Consider the following 21363-nt stretch of genomic DNA (forward strand, 5'->3'; position numbering starts at 1 on the left):
ACATTCTTTAGTGGATTGTTTACCGCTTGGAGGGCGGCGGAGAGATTTTACGCCGAGAACTTCGGTTTCCTCTTCGATAACACATCGAATGTTGTCCTTGTGTTTGCATCTCTCTTCCCTTAATTTTTTCCATTTAATTTCTACTATGGATGTGATTTTATTTGATTTAGATTGTTTATCAATTCTGTTTTAGGCTTATGTTCATATTCCGCACATTAATTGTTTGACATTAAGCTTGAATTGGTAATTTGTAAATTGAGGGTCTAAACGTTCATAATGTTTTATACACTAATTGAACTTTCAACTTGTCTGAGTACTATAATACTATAACGCAAGATACATTTTCTATCGTAGCAAACATAGCATAAGGTCGACAAACCTCATTACCCAAAATTGTTATGTTGTTGACAATTGTTTTGTCTATTATAATTATGCAATTTTGTATAATAAACAATTTATAATGTTAATGTAACTATTAAACTAAAATGCATAAAACGTTGAGAAAGTATATTCCTTATACTTTTTGACCTAGAAATGAGATTTTTTTTCCCCCTAATGGAAGAAAGAACTTGGGTGTTGATGTGACTTAACTAGAGCACAGTAATAATAAATACTATGTTTCAACTTTTAGATATACTAGTCGTAGACCTGCGCATTGCGCGAGATAATATTTTTTTAGGGTGATCTTATTAAATATATTTGGGGTAATAAGTAATAACACTCTCCCATTTTGTTTATATTAATAACAAAATATTTTAAATTTATTTAAGAATCTGTTTATAAATGTTTAACCATAACTAGTAAAGACATTACTCATAACTTTAGAATTAAAATACAAATTTACAAAATACCAAAACATTTGAAATGACAAATCTCTCCATAACTCATTGGGAAAATAAAAGGGGGGAAAAAGCAAAAAAATTACTAAATATTGAAATACACTTTAATTTAAAATTTTAAAATAAGAGAATTTAATTTTAAAATTAAGGATGATTTTTTATCCTACCTTAAGTACATGCAGGTTAGTACACAATATTTTAATATTAATTTAACAAAGTTTGGTCAAACAAATGTAAAGGGTGAAAATATTGTTTCCTTTCAAGTTTGGAGTAGAGTATCATTTCTTCAAACATCAAGGAAGGGGAATGTAATTACCCCAATATTCTTCTTGTTGTTGTTGTTAATAATTGATTTTTCATTTTCTTTTAAGTTAATAAAAACCTTACAGATACATTTTTATTTATTTATAGAATATACATTTTTTTAATCTTTACGTATCTTTTTTTTAATGTGAATCTTTACATATACCTCAAGTAAACTCTATATATTCCACTTCTTTATATGTGTAAAATCATAGACTACTACTTCATAATGATAGTAGCTAATTAGTTTTATCACTTTTTTTCATAATTTCATTTATAACGTTCTTTACTATTATCATATATTTACTGGCTAATGATTTTCATAACAGAGGTATTAAATGAGATATAGCATCGTATATTAGATTTTTAAATGTAATTGTGTATGAAGATTATACACACACACACACACATACATACACACACACACACACACATATATATAAAGTTAAATGAAATGTCAAAAAAGGGATTTTAAAATTTTCTAACTTTATTTCTTATGTAATTTCTATTATTACATGAGAACATCTCCTTTTAGTTATGAATTAGAGTTTGATTAGTTTTAAGTTTAAATATATTGCTATGATTGTGTTTAATTATTGATTATTGATTCAATTTTTTAAGTGAATGTAACATTTGATTTTATTGCACCATAAAGTTTTTAATGTTCTCCATATTGGTCATATTTATTTTTTATTTTTTACTTCTCCTTACAACCTCTTTGTTTTCCAATTAATAGTTACTAATTGACATCTCTCTCTCTCTCTCTCTCTCTCTCTCTCTCTCTCTCTCTCTCCATAGGCAACCTATTGTTTTCCAAAATTTGATGAAGATTTTATTGCATTAAATATGTATTGTAGTTTTTTTTTTTTTCATTTAATTTTGCTACCCTTAAGTTAGTATATTCATAACTATTAGTTTCTTTGTATTATATTTGGTTTGATTTCCTCATTATTATTATTATCTTTTTTAATTTAGTGTTTGTTTCCCAATTGGCATTTGTTTAGTATTATATTTTTTCTTTGATGTATTGGGTTTGAGAATGAGTATGTCCCTAGTATTACTCCACTTTATGAGGACACTTTTATTTATTGAATTTAAGTAAAATTTTAAAATTTTAATTTTTTTAAATAAAAAGGAGAGAAAAATATAAATAATTTAATGATATAGAAGATGTGGGGAGATGAATAGTGATATTAAGGTAGAAGGTAGTGGGGAGATGAAAAGATAAAGGTAAGGAAAAAGCTTGGACAAAAAAAAAGAGTACAATTTTTTAAGGATAATTTTATTGATTTGAATTTAAATAAAATATTCCATGTTTAATTATTAATGTAGATACTCAAGAATTCTTGGCTTTGGCTTTGGCTTTGGCTTTGGCTTTTTGGCTTGATTGCCTTGCCTTGCCTTGCCTTGAATTCTTTTTGTCCCACATTGGAAAGATGACTTCCCTCTTTCTACCTTATAAGGCATGAACCAATGAGAAAGAGTACCACTAGTTTGGTCAAAGCCAAGAATTTTTAAGTACCTACAATTTTAATTTTGGTTAAGTTAACATTGTAATTTTGTGATGATTTTTTATTATTATGATAATTTCCTTATTCCTTAAGAGATGAGTTGTATACTAAGCAAATGTAACACACTACAACAAAGTTAGAAGAATAGGGTTCACCTTAAAACATATTAAGGAAATGCACAAAAAAAATATATTAAAATGATATATTTGTAGAGATAAAAAGATTAAAAAAAATAAGTGTAAAAATCTTTTTTTTTTTTTTGAAAAAAAGACAATGCTTGAAATAATTGTTACTTTTTATATGTTACACTTCATTGCATAATATTTATATTTCCACGCATCACGCAAGTCTGCGGCTAATTTCCTATAAAAACTAAATGATTCTACAAGTCTTCTATTGGGAATAAATTCTAATCTTAGGTTGCTAAATGCAAATGTAGCAGAAACATGGTGAGAGAGAACAATGGATTGTGCTCATGGTTAGTGTGATAAGCATGTGATATGATTGTGGGCTTCCTTTATAATAGGATCTTTTGTTACTCTTAGAGCAAACAAAATGACGCCCTCATCCCCACCCAAAATGTTTTCCTATAATGACAAGCTTTATCTTTTAACCTCTAAGAAATGCAATGCAATGGCCAAATGATATGCCCCTTTAATATATTGTCTCTAATCAAATAAACAAAGGCTCCTGTCCCTTTAGGTACAGGTATATGGAATTCAATTGTTTTCAATTTTTTTTTTTTCCTCTATAAAAAAGAATCATCAACCTTAGCTAACCAAAAAAAAAAAAAAACCATCACATTAATTAGAGTTATAAGAAAGAACAAAAATAGGATAACATTTAATAATTAAAGAGAAATAAAAAATTTAAAAACAAATCTAAATGGCATTAACCAATGTGGAGTTTTAAAGAACTCTTGGTTTACCTAGAATATAATAGAGAAAATAAAAATGAGATTAATACTAATTCTAGGAAACATATATAGAGAAATAGAAATAAAGATGCTAATTAAAGAACATTGGCAATACCATTAATCCCGTTTGAAGCTTAATCATAGCTCCACTGATTTGCTAACTTTCAACTTTTGGCTGGTATATATTCAGGCGTTCTCCAATGCCGTAAAATTCCTTACTGTCTAGTTTTAGTTGAATTCTGACAAACTACCCGATTAAATTAAGTGAGAAAATGAGCATAATGATTCTAGCGTAGACGACAAAAAAAAAAAAAAAAAAAAAAAAAAAAAAAAAGAGAGAGAGAGAAAGAATTCCCAAAGATTAGTAATTTGGCATAAATAGAAGAATGTATAAAAAATTCATCAAAAATTTGAGAGAGAGAACCTTTTTTTGAATTCCGGCAAACTACCCGATTAAATTAATTGAGAAAATGTGCATAATGATTCTAGTGTAGAAAAAGAAAGAAAAGAAAGGATTCCCAAAGATTAGTAATTTGGCATAAATAGAAGAATGTATAAAAAAATTCATCAAAAAATTGAGAGAGAGAGATAGAACCTTTTTTTGTGAGAGAAAATCATGCATAGAATGGAATAGATAGTTACAAATTTATAGTAAGAGAGTGTGAATAAGAAGAGACAAAATAAAGGAAGATGAAGAGAAAGAAGAATAATAATATTTATGTAGAGGATAGTGGGGAGATGAAAAGAAAAAGAAAAATATTTATGTAGAGGGTAGTGGGGAGATGAAAAGATAAGGGTGGAGAAAGGTTGGAAAAATTGTAAATATTAAAATAAAATAAAAAGTAAATGTTAAAAACAATTATAGGAAAATTAGAAAGAAAATGATAATGAGGTGGACACCGACGTGGCTCAACTAGAGTGTAGTAACAATAAATGCTACGCTTCAACTTTTAGATATTTATAGATTCGGGTTTGTTCACAAATATTATTAAGTATCCACTACCAATCCAATTTTAGTATGCAATCAGGTAAGTAAACACATAAACTATCCGATTGGAAGATTTAGAAATAAGCTTGATTAATAAAACTCTCTTTAGACGATTATATTCATCAATTGTTACCATGATTTTAGTATAGAAAATAATAACTCTGCTAGAAAAAACTCAAGAACCCTATTCTAACAATAAGAAAATTCATTCAAGAATAGACTTATGAAATAATTAGCAATTAAATATTAATCTAACAACACGATTATGAAAATGGATCAATTGACTTTGATAATCAAAACGCGGAAAACATGTTTAGATTGGTAAGTGGACAACTTACAACATTAAAGATTCATGCCTAACCCTAGCTTAAGTTTTTAGACTTCCATATAAAATAGAAACTCTCAAGAATGGACAAAAATAAGGTTTACCAACAGCAAAAAAAGTGGCTGCCTTGTATCAATTTAATATTTATAACCTCCAAAACCCTAAAACACATGCTTCCAAAAAAGGAAAATAAAAATGCCAATTCCCATTTTTTAATAGTTGGTCAACTTCCAAGTTGGTTCAAATCCTCTTTATGTGGCCGCAAGAATTGGATCAATCTAACATTATAGCAGAGTGTTATGACCAAAATTAGTCAGAATATTTCCATATCAGGATTTTTTCCAACTTTGGTTTGAACGAATTTACCTCTTTCCTTTTATATTTTCACACATCTTGAAATGAAAATTGTTAGTTTATAGGTAGGTTGATTTAAACCTAATTGATTACTATTTGAAATGGAAACTATTAGTTTTTTTAGATATGTCAAACCAAAGACTCAAATAAGAGTAATACTATAGTCATAAACTATTTTATAATATTTTTACAAAATATTGATGTGGTCAACCTCTTATTGGTTTTCATTTAAACCCACCATTAATATCACTTTTTCATTTACCAATAATCACTCGTCACATCAGTAATTTGTAAAATTTTTTGTAAAATAGTTTGTATCTCTAGCATTGTTCCTCAAATAAATAGTTTAGCAAATTTAAAATTGGAATTTGTGAAAGAGTTGGGTTATTATTGGGGGTATGATGAAATTTTCCTTCTAAGAAATAATATGGCAAGCCATGCTGGCATTTGAAATAAGTAAAAATAAAATCAAATTTATGCATCATATTTACACCAAAAAAAAAAAAAATCAATTAATGTCATTGCTTAATGATAAAGATATATTTATGGTATGTTTGGTAGACTGTAATAGGCACTATAATGTAATAATTATCCATATAGTTTAGCTATTCAATAGTTTAATTATGTTTTTATTACATGAAATAGTCATTTCTTATGAATAGTTATTTTTTAAAATGAGGAATAACTATTCATCTCTATGAGAGTTGTAATAGTTATTCTTTAGTAAGTGTATTAATTTCTAAAATTAATATATTTCTAAATAAACAAACTTTCCATATGCACATAGCAATTATGAAAATAAAAAATTATAAAAAATAACTAATCTCTCATTCAAATTTTAAAAAAATAATAATAATTTTTTAGAAAATATAATTATATGAGTAAAATATTTCCTAAAATATATTTTAATTTTGAAAAAAAAATGCTTTCATTCCATTGTTTTCAAGGTTCTATTATTATATTTTTCCCAAACAAATGAATAGTAATAAGTATTACATTACAACATCTTTTATTATTTGTAATACCTATTTTTATTCCTATGTAATTACCGTTACAGTCTACCAAACATACCCTTAGTAATTATAGTGGTGATACACTGTATCTAAAGAAAGTTATGTTCCACGACATTATATATATATATATATATATATATTCATTTGTATATAGTGATAATATCATTAGTGAACTATGGATTGTGTAAATTTAGGAATTTATGTATTATTAAATTTATATTTTAATTCTTCTAAAAAATAAATTATATTTTTGAGTATTTTGTTATTTGGTATCTTATCTATAATCTATAAAATATATAAAACTAAAAACGTTTGACTATTTGTTAACCTCTTGATATGTTGTCATATAAACTTTAAGGCCTCGCAATTTTACAAGTCAAAATTCATACACACACACACATATATATATATATATTTGAGTTTAAATTATATTTCCACACATCTTTGACTTGTTAAATTCACCAAATGTCACTTCTCAATTGATATTGACCCTTAGATTCTTTTGGAGCCTGTCCGCGTGTTTAATTGATTAGTTTTAATCTCCTACGAGAGAAAAAATCATGTAATTAAAATATTGTAAAAAAAAAAACTTACAAACTCTCATATTTACGTGTAAGTGCGGGAATAAACACAAAATAGACGTGATAATGTTTACCAAAACTAAAATAATATTGTACTTATAAGCAATTATCACTCAACAACAATATATGAAAAATCACATTTGCATTTACTTGTTTGTATCAACGTTCAAAGATCCCATAATTTTTATTTGACATAAAAGGATGACACGCACAATGTGTAATTTGCTCTCGGTGGTGTGGTGTAGTAATCAATGTGTAAAGGATGATTGAGTTTGATTTCCAAGCTAATGGTCACTTGGGTTGACACATTATAAACCGGAAAATATCCCTAAGCTAGTTAGCTATAATTGATTACTACTTAAAATGGAAATGGTTAGTGATGATGTTGAAAATCATCAGTAAGTCACACAGTCTTTATGTGCTCGAAACAACACCTGCGTAACACAGAAAAAGAAGGCCTTAAGAGAGTATTGGTGTGGTACCGGCCAAATACCCTCTAAAGGTGAAGTTAGAGAACTTTCACAACTTTAGAGTGCCAGAGTTGGGAGAAATTATGTATACCTTGGTTTGCGAGGGTTTTGGGGTTTTTATAGTAGATAGGGTTGACATTTGTTCCTTGACATAGATGGCTTTTCCTTGTGGGGAAGATCTTCATTAATATGCGCATCAAGTGGGATCCTTTCCTTGTAGGAATCCCCTCGATTAGTTAGTCGTGGAGCACAAGATGTTTCCTTATATATTAATGCATGAAGGCCAAGCAAGGCCACGTCAAATCCGTCAAAAGTTTACTTATCCCCTTTAGCTTCCTTTCGTTAGCTTCTTATTCCGTCTATGCATTCTAGTCGTCTCATTCTAGGCGCACTCATCGGCCTTGAGGTGGAACTGTCGACTCCATGGTGTTGTTGTTTACGGATGCACAAGCACGGTCATCGGGTTCATTAGGTCTATCAGCTTTGCCTCGAGTTTATCCAACTTTCAGAATTACCCTTATCAATTAGTTTTTTTAGTATGTCAAACCAAACACTCAAATACATAGTTTAGCAAATTTAAAATTGGAAATTGTGAATTACAAAGTTTTAGATCTTGAAGTCCTCTTTTTGTGGCCGCAAGAAAGTGATATGACCAAAATACTGAAACTCGTAAGAATATTTCTATGTCATAATATTTTCCAACTTTTGCTTGAATGAATTTCTCTCTTTCTTTTTATATTTCCCCACATCTTTGACTTGCTAAATTTTTCAAAAGCCACTTCTCAATATTGACTCTTAGATTCTCTTGGATTCATGTTTGCATGCTCAATTGATTAGTTTTAATCTCCTATGAGAGAAAAATTCATGTAATGAATATATTGTAAAGAAAATTTGCAAACCCTCATATTTATGTATTAGTGTGGGAATAAACACAGAAGAGATGTGACAATGCTTATCAAAACTAAGATAATATTGTACTTTTAATCAATTATCACTCAGCAACCATATATGAAAAATCACATTTGCATTTACGTGTTTGTATTGAAGTTTAAAGATCCCATAATTTTTATTTGACATAAATGGATGACACGCACAATGTGTAGTTTGCTCTCAGTGGTGTGGTGTGACAAAATCCCAGAAGCAAGAACAAATAATGACTTAGTTTGATTTCCAAGCTAATGGTCACTCTTCGGTTGACACATTATAAACTGGACAATATCCCTTGGGCATAATAACTGATTACTACTTGAAATGAAAATTGTTAGTTTTTTAGATATGTTAAACCCAACACTCAAATGAATAGTTTAGCAAATTTGAAATTGGAATTTGTGAAAGAGTTGTGTTAATATTAGGGGTATGATGAAATTTTCCTTTTATGCAATGATATATTGATATGGCAAGCCATGCCCATACTAGCATTTGGAATAAGTAAGATGAAAATCAAATTTATGCATTATATTTACACAAAAAATCAATTAATGTCTTTGCTTGATGATAAAGATATAATCACCATGAATTGAATGCTATATGTTTAAATCGACTTTCCTATAAAATAAAATAAAAAGGTTTCGGCAAGTATTTGTGCATTATATTTTCACAACAATCTATAGTAAAATTCACCATAAATATTCTTGTTTTTGATTTGTAACCTAGCAAAACTGGACTAGAATCATTAACCTGACTAAGGGTATTAATTTGGGTTAGCGTGTCGGATTCGTGTCATGTCAAGATAGGGGTATTCGATTAAATGGTTCAACCCTAACCCGATTCATTTAATAATCATGTCATGATCCTTCAACCCTAACCCTACCTGTTAATAAGGCGGGTTGACCTGACCCAACCCATTTGACACGCTTAATAAACGAGTCGAATTGAGGTGACACAAATGTAACACAATCCATTTCAACCTACATAATATTAAATATAACATCCATCTAATTTTATTTTTTATTTTTATATCCCAAAAGCAATGCATACATTTCAAGTCTTCAACCCACATTCAAAATAATATAGTACAACAAAAATATAACATTCATCTAGAAATAAGTTCTTTACACTCCAAACGAAGTGCATACACTTCAACCCAAATTCAAAATAACATACTTTAACAAAAATAAAATAACATAGTTCAACAAAAATATAATATCCTTGGAACTCGCCAAATGCTAAGTATCAATATTGAAAGAATTGGAGCAAATAGTAGACTAAAGTTTATAGAACAAAAACATTAGGTAGAAAAAATTACTGTAGAATTTTGAAACATCAAGAAAACGGTTTTCTTTAATTCTAAAACTCACTAAGCACATGAGAGAGAGAGAGAGACTGAGAGAGAGAGAGACAAAGAGATAGAGAGAGCAATAACCAATTTGAGACTTTGAGTTTGAGAATTAGGCATAAGACTATAAGATAGTAGAGTGAGTAGTATAGCTGAAATTTTTTTTTTTTTTTTAAAAAGGATATGTATAAGAAGGTTTAGAGATTTAGGGTATGTAGGGCTTAGAGATCTAGGGTTTGTAAAGTTTCAATTTCCAATTATATCCCTTGTAAGTTTTTGTAATTACTCACTTTTTTTTTTAATTTAAAATATATTTTGGATATAAAAGGTATTTGACAAATCTAAAATAAAATGAATATTTATTTGTTATACGAGTTAAATGGGTTGTGTTAAGTGGGTAATTTCAAGTTAACACAAATAAATTGACATATCAAACGTGTCTATTGCGGGTTACGCGGGTTGACCTGCTTATGACACGTTTCTTATCGTGTCGCTTTCGAGTCGACTCGTTTATGACCCAAACCCATTAAGGCCCAACCCTAACCCGCAAAAACCCGTGTCGGGTTCGTGTTGTGTTCGCGAGTTAGGTCGAACATTGACACCCCTAAATACAAAACTAACAATCATGCACAAAAAAGATATCTCAACTAGTAGATGATATTATATATCACAAAATAATAAAACTTGCAACAATTTAGATCAAATAATTTAAACAAGTTACCATAAAAAATGAGAAGATTATCTAAAATATTTACATAAAAAAAATTGCTAACAAATTTGTATCCAAGGGGAGTCTGCAAACAAGCAATTTCTTCAAAGATGGCAAGAGATAGTGCAGAAAGTGCTGGATGCACATTGTACTATTATCAATTAAATTGGTGGAAGACAATTAATTGCATTTGAACTATGAAGTACCTAAAAAGAAGTGTAAAGTAGGTGTAGGAATTCGTGTTCGCATGTCGGGTTTGTGTCGTGTCAATTTATGAGTATTCAACTATATGAGTCAACACTAACCCAACATGTTTATTAAACGGGTCAAGATTTCTCAACCCTAACACAACCCATTTATTAAATAGGTCAGTCGTGTTAACCTGTTTATTAGATTTTATCAAAATGAAAAAAAAAAATTATGAAAAAACAAACAAATAAATATTTTTAATATAAAATTCAGAACTAATAAGTAATTGTATCACCAATAATCATTCAAAATTAAAGCATATCTCAGTACTACAAATAATCAATCACATTATGTCAAAAAAAAAAAAAAAACCACAACAACTAATAAATTTTGTAAGGACCTAAAAGTTTGTAGCACAACCCACTTAGAGTAATGGATTGTGCCTTTCAAACCTGGCCCAAATCAATAAATTTGTAAGAGGAGGGAAAGAACAACAACAGTGAGCTTTGCCTGAGGACAACTACAAGAAAGAATCAGGTTTGTATTCAAAAGCAAATGAGTATCTGGCCCTACACAAGTGCTTCCGAGGAGACTAAGTTTGTATAAAAAGTAGTACTGTTCACTTTCTTCTTCCAAAGTTCTTCCTTCTATTTCTTTTTCTTTTTCCCGTCCCCTTTTCAATGCTCTATCCTTCCCTTATATACCTCTACCTCCATCACATCTTTACCATCAATTTCTACCTAACTTCCTTCATTTTTTGACAGTTGTTACCTTTCACATATGAAGAAGATAGTGGAGGGAATCTGCTTAGCTGGGGCTCTGTTTAGGTCACTTCCTCATTAATGCGGCTAATAAAACTGTTGTCTACCATTTAATGCGGATGCAACAAGCTACATCAGGCTAGAAGCTTTCCTACTGCCTACTGACCTCCACTCTCTTCAGATCTCAGCTCCCACTTAGAATACCATAGAGTACCATTAATCATTTCTTATCTTCCTCGGGCGGCTTCCTTCTTTGGGCTCGTGGCTTGCAGCATTTCTACGTCAATACTGCGACTTTCCAACTTCATCTTTGGTCCTCGGGCCAATGCTATAACCCTTCAACTTCATTCTTGGTCCTCGGGCATCTACAAGTTTATATACCTAGGGTATGAAGGGTATATTAGTAAAATGTCATTTAATTAAACGGATCAGACGAGTCAAACGAGTTTCATAAGTTGAATACTAACCCAACCCATTTATTAAATGGGTTAGTCGTGCCAACTCAAATATGACATGAACCCATTAAGCCTCAACCCATAACCTGCTAATTTCGTGTCGTGTCGAGTTCGTAGGTCGTGTTCAATTTTGCTACATCTAGTGTAAAGCATTGATTGACCTAAACACAAATGTGGTCAAAATTTGTAATAATTGAGGTTAAAATTATTGAACATGAGAAATAAAGAACCCATTGAAAATTCGGAACGAAAGTTCGAATCAAGATTGTGTTCGGATCAAAAGTATTTGAATTTTAACAAGTCACTAATTTTTTTTTAAATCTATGGAAAATCAACGTAAAAATTTGAATTAAACTATGCTAACTTGTAACCTTATGCATATACATAGCTACATTTAAAATTATATAATTAGATACATAATTTTTTTATAAAATAAAATAATATTTTAATTCCTGAATAAGTTAAATATGATTGATGTTCATTCTTATATTTTGATAACTCTTAAAAAAAAAAACTTGTAAGAATATTTAAGAAATAATTCTCATTGAATGTGGTGTTGCTTTTAATGTACAATTAACAAACTCCTTGATTATTACAATGAGTAGTAAATATCTTAACCAAAATTAAGAAATGGTTAGTGAATTCTTATATTTAAAAAGGAAATAATTCTTCTTAAATGTGGTGTTACCTTAAATATAAAAATTAACAAAATTTTCAATTTTTAAATAGAGTAGTAAATACCTTCAGCAAAATTAAGAAATTAGATTGACACATGTCACAAAATTAGAGCTCAATTGAAATTCAATTTAGAAATTTAATTGAATTTTCTCTCAGTTTTGGCTTTAAATAAATAAACTTGCTTGTAACCCATGCATACGCGTTGATGTGTTTAAAAACGAACACATTTTTTATCATAAAAATATACATAATTAATCGAATTATTAGAAAAAATAAATGTAAATAGATGCATATTAAAAATTTTGCCTAAGTTTAATACTACTTATGATAATTTTATTCTAATTTTTAATAAGATAGAACATGTAGTGATTTTAGTTTAGTAGATATATGATTGGGTTTTTTATTTTTTATTTTATAGTTCATCAATATTAGACTCTTAGTATTTTGCACTTATTAACTCATTTGACACAAAGATTAAAAAACTTAAGTGGACACATATCACAAAATTAGCTCACAATTGAAATCTAATTTGGAATATAATTGAATTTTCTCTCAGTTTTCAGTTGTGGCTTTAAATATTACTGTTTAACCTAAGAATTATTCATTATCATGTCTAACTTGTACATGGAATCCTCCTTATTTTTTTATGGTACATTCAATTTTCCTTTTTAAATCTTGCTTTAGCAATTGACATCATGGTGAGGAAAGGGGTTTGGGGGCAGAGTAAGGGCAAGCAGTTGAGGACAGAGCCAGAAATTTTAGTTTGGTGAGACGAATTATATATTGATACATGAATAAAGAGAAATTCTAAACACACACACGTATATATACATACATTTACACAAACATGTGTGTATACATATTGAAAAGAACTTGTCATCTTTATAAACTTTATTAAGTATACACAAATTCCTTACTTTGCAATTGATATAACAAAAAAGAAAAGAAAAGAATCACCATCATTTTATTGTATTTTTTTTAGTAGTTTGCAATCACTCCTAGAATTAAATCTCTTCTATTTAGTGATTTTTTATTGGTATTTTTAATTTTATTAATAAAAACATCTCTTTTTTCCCCCCTTTTTTGAGTAGTGTACTATCATTCCCCATCATTAAATCTCCCCTATTTAGGGTTTCTTTTTTCATTTAATATTTTAAGTTTAAATCAAGCATTGGCGCAAACAATTGGAAACTCAACAACAACAACAACAAAAAGTTTAGTTCCAAATAATAAAAAAATATTCAAGAGAAAATTTCTTTATGAGTAAAAGCACCCCTAAAAACATTAAATCTCCTTTGTATAGTTCTTTCATTTAACATTTTAAGTCTAAATCAAACATTGACAAACAATTTAAAACTTAACAACAACAACAAAAAGTTTAGTCCTAAATAATTTTTAAAAAAAATCTCTAAGAGAATTTTTTCTCTTTTAATTAAAAAGCTACTCTTTGAACTAAACAACTAAAATTCACCAAATAAGAGAGGAAAAAACTAAAAAAGAGAAACATTATTCTAATATTAATAGTATTTTTTAATTAAAAAAATGGACTATTATTACCTGTTATTAACAACTATTTTTGGAGGCCACTGATTATGTGCTCAACTCTTTTTTGGGTGGGTTAGCTCTTTTTTTTTTTTTTTGGAGGGGGCTACTCTCAATTTTGGGGTCTAATATTAACACAAAAAACCTATAAAAATATATTCATTCGGAAAGTTTTTAAAAATTTTGGTGGCCAAGGCAAAGTGTCCCTTTGCCCAGAGTTTAGAAATTTTTTATAGAAAAATAAAAATGTAAATAATTTTTTAAACAATTTTTTATATATTTCATAAAAGTGGTACAAATCTTTTTCTAAAATGATCAATTAACAAATACCCTAAGGGCATCTATTAACCCTTTGTACATAACATAAGGTAGATATTACTAAGTACCAAAAGGTGGTGGAACGACTTGAGTATCCCTCGAACCCTTTGTACATAACATAAGGTATGTTTCAATATAACACTATCTCCATCCATGTATAGGTTATTGGATCATTAATTATTAAATAGATTAATCTATTAGATAATGACAATTAAGTTTTCATAGGGTCCAATTAATAAGTGTTCTTAATGCATTTGTTATTATACCATTTAAAAAAAAAAAATTTAATATCACTTTTATGAGAAATATAAAAATTATTAAAAAATTAATTACTTTTTTTTAGGGCATCCATTATTATTATTTTTTTCATAAATGTATTACTAAAATGTTGATATTGCACTAGCTTAAGACTTTTTTTTTTTCTTTTTTGTTTTTTGTGAGGAAACACTAGCTGAAGACTTCATTAGACACAATAGCAAATTACATAAGGAAGATTGATGTTGATGCTGAAATGCATGTGTAATAAAATAATACATATATTAGGTCTCTTGAGCGAATATTAAGCATCGTTTTTTCGCAATTTGAAACCCTTTCTTTTTCTTTCTAAATATTGTGATTCGGTGAAACTATTATATTTGCATTGCACAATTCACGTGCAAATGGTGGCCAACTTTTTCTGCAGTAATATTGTTTTTTAATTAACATCAATGAACTTTGTTGACTGACTACATGTGCTTTGAAACTGACTAATATATACATGCATTGGGCCACGGATAAATATTTAATTAATGATGATGCACTAGCTCTCTCTCGTAAATTATTGACGCTGGAAGTGGATGTTCCTCACTTCTATATAAATATTTTTGCTGTTAGTCTTTACTATCCTGTTTCCTCTATAGTTTCCAAATACTTCTTGCTTATTTCTGATTTTTACCTGAATACGTACCAGAGAAAACATGGCTGAGGCTATTGTTACTGAAGTTGCTAAGGAAATACTAAGCAAGCTGATTCCACTTGTTACCGAGCAGATCGGGCTTGCTTGGGGTTTCAAGGAGGAGCTGACACGGCTTCGTCAGTCAGTGGAGATGATCCAAGATCTGCTGGCTGATGCAGAGAGAAAGCAAGTGACTGACCTGTCATTGAGGCGCTGGCTGCAGAGACTTCAAGATGTTGCTTATGATGCTGATGATGTGATGGATGAGCTTGCGTATGAGATTCTCCGGCGAAAGGTAGAGATCCGAAATCAAATGAAAAGAAAGGTATGCTTCTCCTTTTCATTTTCAAACCCCATTGCATTTCGTATCAAGATGGCCAACAAGGTTAAGAATATTAGCGAGTCTCTAAAAAAGATTAATGAAGACGCAAATGGATTTGGACTTACTAGAGCAAAATTAGTAAATGCAAATCCTGAGATAATCCCAAACCGAGAGACAGACTCCTCTGTTGATCATTCAGAAATTGTAGGAAGGGAAGATCATGTCTTAGAAATAGTAGACTTGCTGCTTAGTGCAACCAATCAACAACTCTCAGTCATTCCTATTGTAGGAATGGCAGGTTTGGGAAAAACAACTTTAGCAAAATTAGTGTACAATCATGAGCTAGTAAAGAGACATTTTGATAAGACAATATGGCTATGTATCTCTGATGATTTCAATGATAAAAGGATTTTGAGAGAGGCTTTAGAATCCCTTACCCATAACTCAAGTACATTAGAAAATAAGAATACAATATTAGAATGCCTTCAAAAGGAGTTGCAAGGCAAAAGATATCTTCTAATACTTGATGATGTATGGAATGAAGAACCTGTGAAATGGGATTCTTTAAGGAGTTGTCTATTAGGAATTAATCCGAATGCGGGAAACAGCATTATTTTAACAACCCGTAGTGATAAAGTGGCCAAAATCACAATGACACTTCCACAAAATAACTTGAAAAAACTATCAGAAGATGAATGCTGGTCCATAATTAAAAAAAAAAAGTAGCTCTTAATGAAATAGTTCCACTAACTCGTGATTTAGAGGCTATTGGAAGGGATATTGCCAAAAAATGTGGAGGGGTCCCATTAGCTGCAAAAGTCCTAGGAGGGACGATGTCTCTTAAAAAGGAGAAAAGTGAATGGTTAGCAATTCAAAACAATGAAATTTGGAATTCGCTAAATGGTAGTAATGAAATGTTACCAATATTAAAATTAAGCTTTGATCATCTTTCACCACCATCTCTTAAACAATGCTTTGCATATTGTTCAATTTTCCCTAAAGATGATAGGATTAATAAGGAAGAATTAATTCAGCTTTGGATGGCTGAAGGGTTCCTTCAACCATCTCTAGGAGGTTGTCAAGTGATGGAGGATATTGGTAACAGGTGTTTTGATATCTTATTGGCAAATTCCTTATTCCAAGATGAGGAAAAGGATGAATATGATAATATTTTCATATGCAAGATGCATGATTTGGTACATGATCTTGCTCTCTCAGTATCAAAATCAGAGACCCTAATTTTAAATGAGGATTTGAGAGATGATATCAGCCTTGTACGACGTTTGGTGATCCAACCTAAAGGCAAAACTATACCAAGAATTCCAATTTTAAAAGATGGTGTCTGGAAATTGCGTACATTTATTTCAGAAAATGCTGCACTTGCCAACACAATATTCAATTTTGAATGCTTACGTGTTTTAAAATTAGATGGAGAAAGTATAAAAGAATTGCCAAGTTCAATTGGCCTATTAATACATTTGAGACTTCTCAGCATCTCAAGTACCTACATCAAAGTGTTACCAAAGGCCATCACCAAGCTTTACAATTTGCAAACTTTAAGAGTTAAAGGTTGTAATAATCTCAAAGAGCTTCCAGAAGATCTAAAAAATTTGATTAATTTGAGACATATTTATTTTAATGGTTATGAAATTGGGCGAACACCTAAAGGCTTAGGGCAGTTGACTTGTCTGCAAACTTTGCAATATTTCGTTGTGGGTCAAGGCAGAGGTTTTCAGATTGAAGAATTGGGACGCTTAAATCAACTAAAAGGAAAATTAGACATTCGTAGGCTAGAGCATGTGAAAGATAAAGAAGCCTCCAAAAAAGCCAAATTAGTAGAAAAGGTCAAAGTATACAAGTTGAGATTCTGCTGGAGTGAGAATAGAGAAGGCAACCACAATAATGATGAAGAGGTGTTGGAAGGACTCCAACCTCACCGATATTTGAAGAGCTTAAAAATTGAAGGTTTTGGAGGGGAGAAATTCCCATCATGGATGTTGACAAGTCGTGATGCAAGGGATGGCCTTTTGCTATATGACAATTTGATTAATATCAAATTAATTGGTTGCAGGAAATGTGAGGTTCTTCCCACTCTCGGGCTTCTACCTTGTCTTAGGGATCTTGAAATAAGTGGGATGGATAATGTAAGATCTATAGGAACCGAGTTTTACGGCGACTATAATGATGGTGGTTACGACAAAATATTGTTCCCGTGTTTGAAAAGTCTTGAATTGGTGCGGATGCAAAATCTAGTTGAACGGATGGATGCGATGGAGCCAACAACAACGGGAATGGTGTTTCCTTGCCTTAAGAATTTGTCCATTAGTACCTGTGAGCAACTGGAAAGTGCTCCATGTCATTTTCCTTCTCTTGAGGAATTTGATATTTCCCAAACCAAGAGCACGACATTTGAAAAAATTAGCAGCAAGCTTACCACACTAACGTCTCTCCATATTTCGGGAATTTCAGAACTTGCTTCTTTGCCAGAGCAGTTATTGAAAAATAATTCGAGTCTTATGTATTTGAATATATGGTTTTGTGATGATTTGGTATCCCTATCACCACATGGGGATGTATGGGGCTTCTACACTTCTCTTCGGTCACTGCAAATATCAAACTGTAAGAAATTGAGTTATTTGCCGGATGGACTGCACACCCTTCGTTCCCTTGAGAATTTCGAGGTAAGAAATTGTCCTAATCTGAGGTCCTTTCCAAGTATAAAAGGTGTGGCGTTACTTCTTCGAACTCTAGCGATATCATGTAGTGATGAAGTTCTACCAATTGGTCTTCAATCATGTATATCTCTATCGTCATTGGAGATAGATGAGTGTCCTAATCTGATATCAATTCCAAATCTACAGGATTTGCATTCACTTTCCTTTTTAACAATTACATCTTGTAAAAGATTGATGGGTTTGCCAGATGGGTTAGACTACCTCACCCGCTTGAAGTCTTTGACTATTGGTGGGTTTTGTGAGGAGTTGGATTCTTTCCCTAGTCTCAGTTCCATCCAACCCGCATCCCTTGAAACACTAGAATTGTATGGATGGGCTAAACTCAACTCTCTCCCAGCAGATATTCAACGATTTACTGCCCTAACACAACTCTGGATACGTAATTTTGACCAGATGGAAGCTTTGCCTGAGTGGTTGGGCAAATTTTCTTCTGTTCGATACTTGTATCTTAGGGAATGCAAGAACCTGATGTATCTGCCAACAGCGGAAGCGATGCAACACCTCATCTATTTACATATTTTTTTTTTGCCCCAAATTAATGGAAAGATGTGGAAAGGGAAGCGGCGCAGAGTGGCTCAAAATTGCCCATATTCCAAATATCTCTCTCCTCTGAAAACGGATTAAAGGGTAGTTGTGCATATTGGTCCAAGACAGATCAGAGTGGTAAGTTTTCTCATATTGAATTAATCAAACAGACAATTATCAAAGATTACGCATAGATTTTTTCTTTAATTTGATTTATTCCTTAATTCTCTCACAGGGAAAAAAAGAAAGAGAAAGGAAAGTTCTCTTCAAGAGCTGCAAATGATCAAAATCCAAGGGCCGCTCACCAAATTAGAGAAGTTGAAGATGTTTTTGGTCAAAGTAAGACAAAAACAATGTGGTAAGTCCATCTCCTATTCTTCCACTTCTCTTTTATATACTCTATTTCACAAATTTAGGTTATTTGATGGTTGTTATCCAATTGGGGGCCAAGTTCAGGTGTTATTTCTTTTCCAACATAACAAAATGCTAGCATAATTCTTTGTTTATAATTCTTAAATTCAAAAATTATTTGTTTCTAATACTTAAAATAAAAAAAATAAAAAATGAGTTTGTAAATTTTGGTAGCGTTGCATCTATTTTGTGTTCGTTTTCTGATATATGTAGTGTATATTTTTCATGGCAATGCATCCTTAGACTATATTTCAAATTATATAAGCCACTAGTGCTACTTAGCATTTCTTTGATGTAAGTGTTAATGGTAGCTTATGATTTGGCAGAGGATTCTTTGCCATTCTAGCCCCAGTTTTCAATCAGCCAAACTTTAACACCTAAGCACATTCTTAGTTGGAGGAGTCATATTTTGAGAATCTTTATGCTGCAGATATGAGGCGTCAATGTTAGCTTTTGATTTGGCACAGGGTTAACTTTTTCTCTCTTCAAGATCTGAATTTTGGGTACAAGAATTCTGCTTTCAGGGAACAGAGGAAGTGGACCAATCCCTTACTAAAGAGATGCTCACTTTACGGTAAAAGCTGAATATTTCTTGTTGGTTGCTGTCAGAATGGTTGACGGTTGTTGAATTACTATCTGAGTGAAGTTCATCAAAATTAGTGAGTTCCCCCAAAATCTCATCTTCTTTTCCTCTGATATCACCTTTTTAATAAAATCTACCCCTCTTGTTTCTTTAATTCATCTACTGTTTACCGAATTTGTTTATATATTGACTGTAAAATTGGCAGAGTGGTTGGGAAACCTTTTCTCTCTTCAACATTTGGTACTTATTTGGATGCAAGTGGATGCCATGTATTGGCTCACCAATTTGCAACACCTATTCATTCATAACTGCCTCAAGTTAAATGATAGAAGTGCTGAGAGTATCAGCCAATTCTGGTCCAATGACAGGGAATGGATTAAAGAGGAAGCTGTTTGAAGTTAACATATATATTATTACAACAATGTGTGTGGTCAGTTATCTTAAACTTAATCCTCTTTTCTTCTCTGATACTCTGCTTTAAATCAACTAATTACATTCACAATTTCCCTAATGTCTTCCTTTCTTTATTTGCTTTCCTCTGATCTTTTTTAATCTATTTCTTATTTATTAATTAAATATATTGCCTTGATGTGCAGGTCAAATTCTATTATATTCAGTTGGAAGAACAATTAATAAATTTATGATTGAACAAAGCTGATGAATGTGCTCCCATACAATGCCTCACTGCATTATTACATCATCAAGAGGAAGTTTATGTGATATCAGGAAATGTTGGTGGTAAGTCCATCCAAAACTGACTTTCTACTCTCTCCTCTCTAATACTAGAAATGTTTTTTTTCATATTAGAATAAAATAGAAAAATTTTATTCACAATTTTTTTTTTCTTTTGCTTCCATAAAATATTTACTTTCTTCAAGTTTTTCACATAATTTGGGCATTATTTGTCTGTAGGAAGACGTGGTAGTATTTCAACCTAGGTCCTCTAATGCGTGAACAGGTTTGGGTACTTCCACTGCCTAATTCTCTTTCTTGTGAAGGTTTTGTTGTTTTCTTTTTTCTTGCCCTTCCCCCAACATAATATAATGAATGAAAATGGATTATGTATTATGATAGTGCTTGCGTAAGTGTCATTGAGAAAGTTTTAATTCCCCCAAAATTATTGTTATTTTTCCAATATTATATTTTCTTGAGCTTTAGCCAATCATTAGATTTTTTTATATACTTTTAACAACTTGATCAATAATTGCTCTCTTTTCTGAAAAAGTTAGAATGCGCAGAGCATAATAAACATAATGCAAGAATTTTGAAATACAATTAAGGATCGCTAATTACAAAGCACCTATATCATATTCAAAAATGAAAAATAGACACTTTACAGCAATACTAGTCATAATGTGCTCTTCTTGATGAAAGTGAAGGCAGCGAAAAGATGGAATATAATATTTCCTGCTGAACTAAGTCAGGGCAGTAAGGATAGGAACAATTCATGTTCTTCCTTTTCTCTTTTAGATTTCTCATTTTTCTGTCCCAGCATGTACTCACTTTCACATATTTAGGTTATTTGATGGTTGTTATCCAATTGGGGGCTGAAATGTATTTATCTGACACAAAAGTTCAGGTATTTAAATTTCTACTTTTGTCCAAGGCATTATTTCTTTTCCAACA

General features: G+C 30.8%; 1 protein-coding gene across 3 annotated transcripts; it reads left to right on the forward strand.

Annotated features, from left to right (window-relative positions):
• Positions 1–15067: 15067 nt before the first annotated feature.
• On the forward strand, positions 15068–18882 carry LOC115964173 (putative disease resistance protein RGA3). 3 transcript variants are annotated; one of them, XM_031083526.1, is made up of 3 exons: positions 15068–15486; positions 17555–18164; positions 18345–18881. In XM_031083526.1, exons 2-3 carry the CDS (start codon positions 17619–17621, stop codon positions 18840–18842), a joined length of 1044 nt encoding a protein of 347 aa, XP_030939386.1. In that variant the 5' UTR covers positions 15068–15486; positions 17555–17618; the 3' UTR covers positions 18843–18881. The 3 variants fall into 3 exon arrangements, with proteins under 3 accessions (XP_030939386.1, XP_030939385.1, XP_030939387.1); XM_031083525.1 differs by having other exon boundaries at positions 17555–18882; XM_031083527.1 differs by having other exon boundaries at positions 17555–18881.
• Positions 18883–21363: the final 2481 nt, after the last annotated feature.

This window comes from Quercus lobata, chromosome 10 (genome assembly GCF_001633185.2).
Source record: "Quercus lobata isolate SW786 chromosome 10, ValleyOak3.0 Primary Assembly, whole genome shotgun sequence".
NCBI classification, from domain to species: Eukaryota; Viridiplantae; Streptophyta; class Magnoliopsida; order Fagales; family Fagaceae; genus Quercus; species Quercus lobata.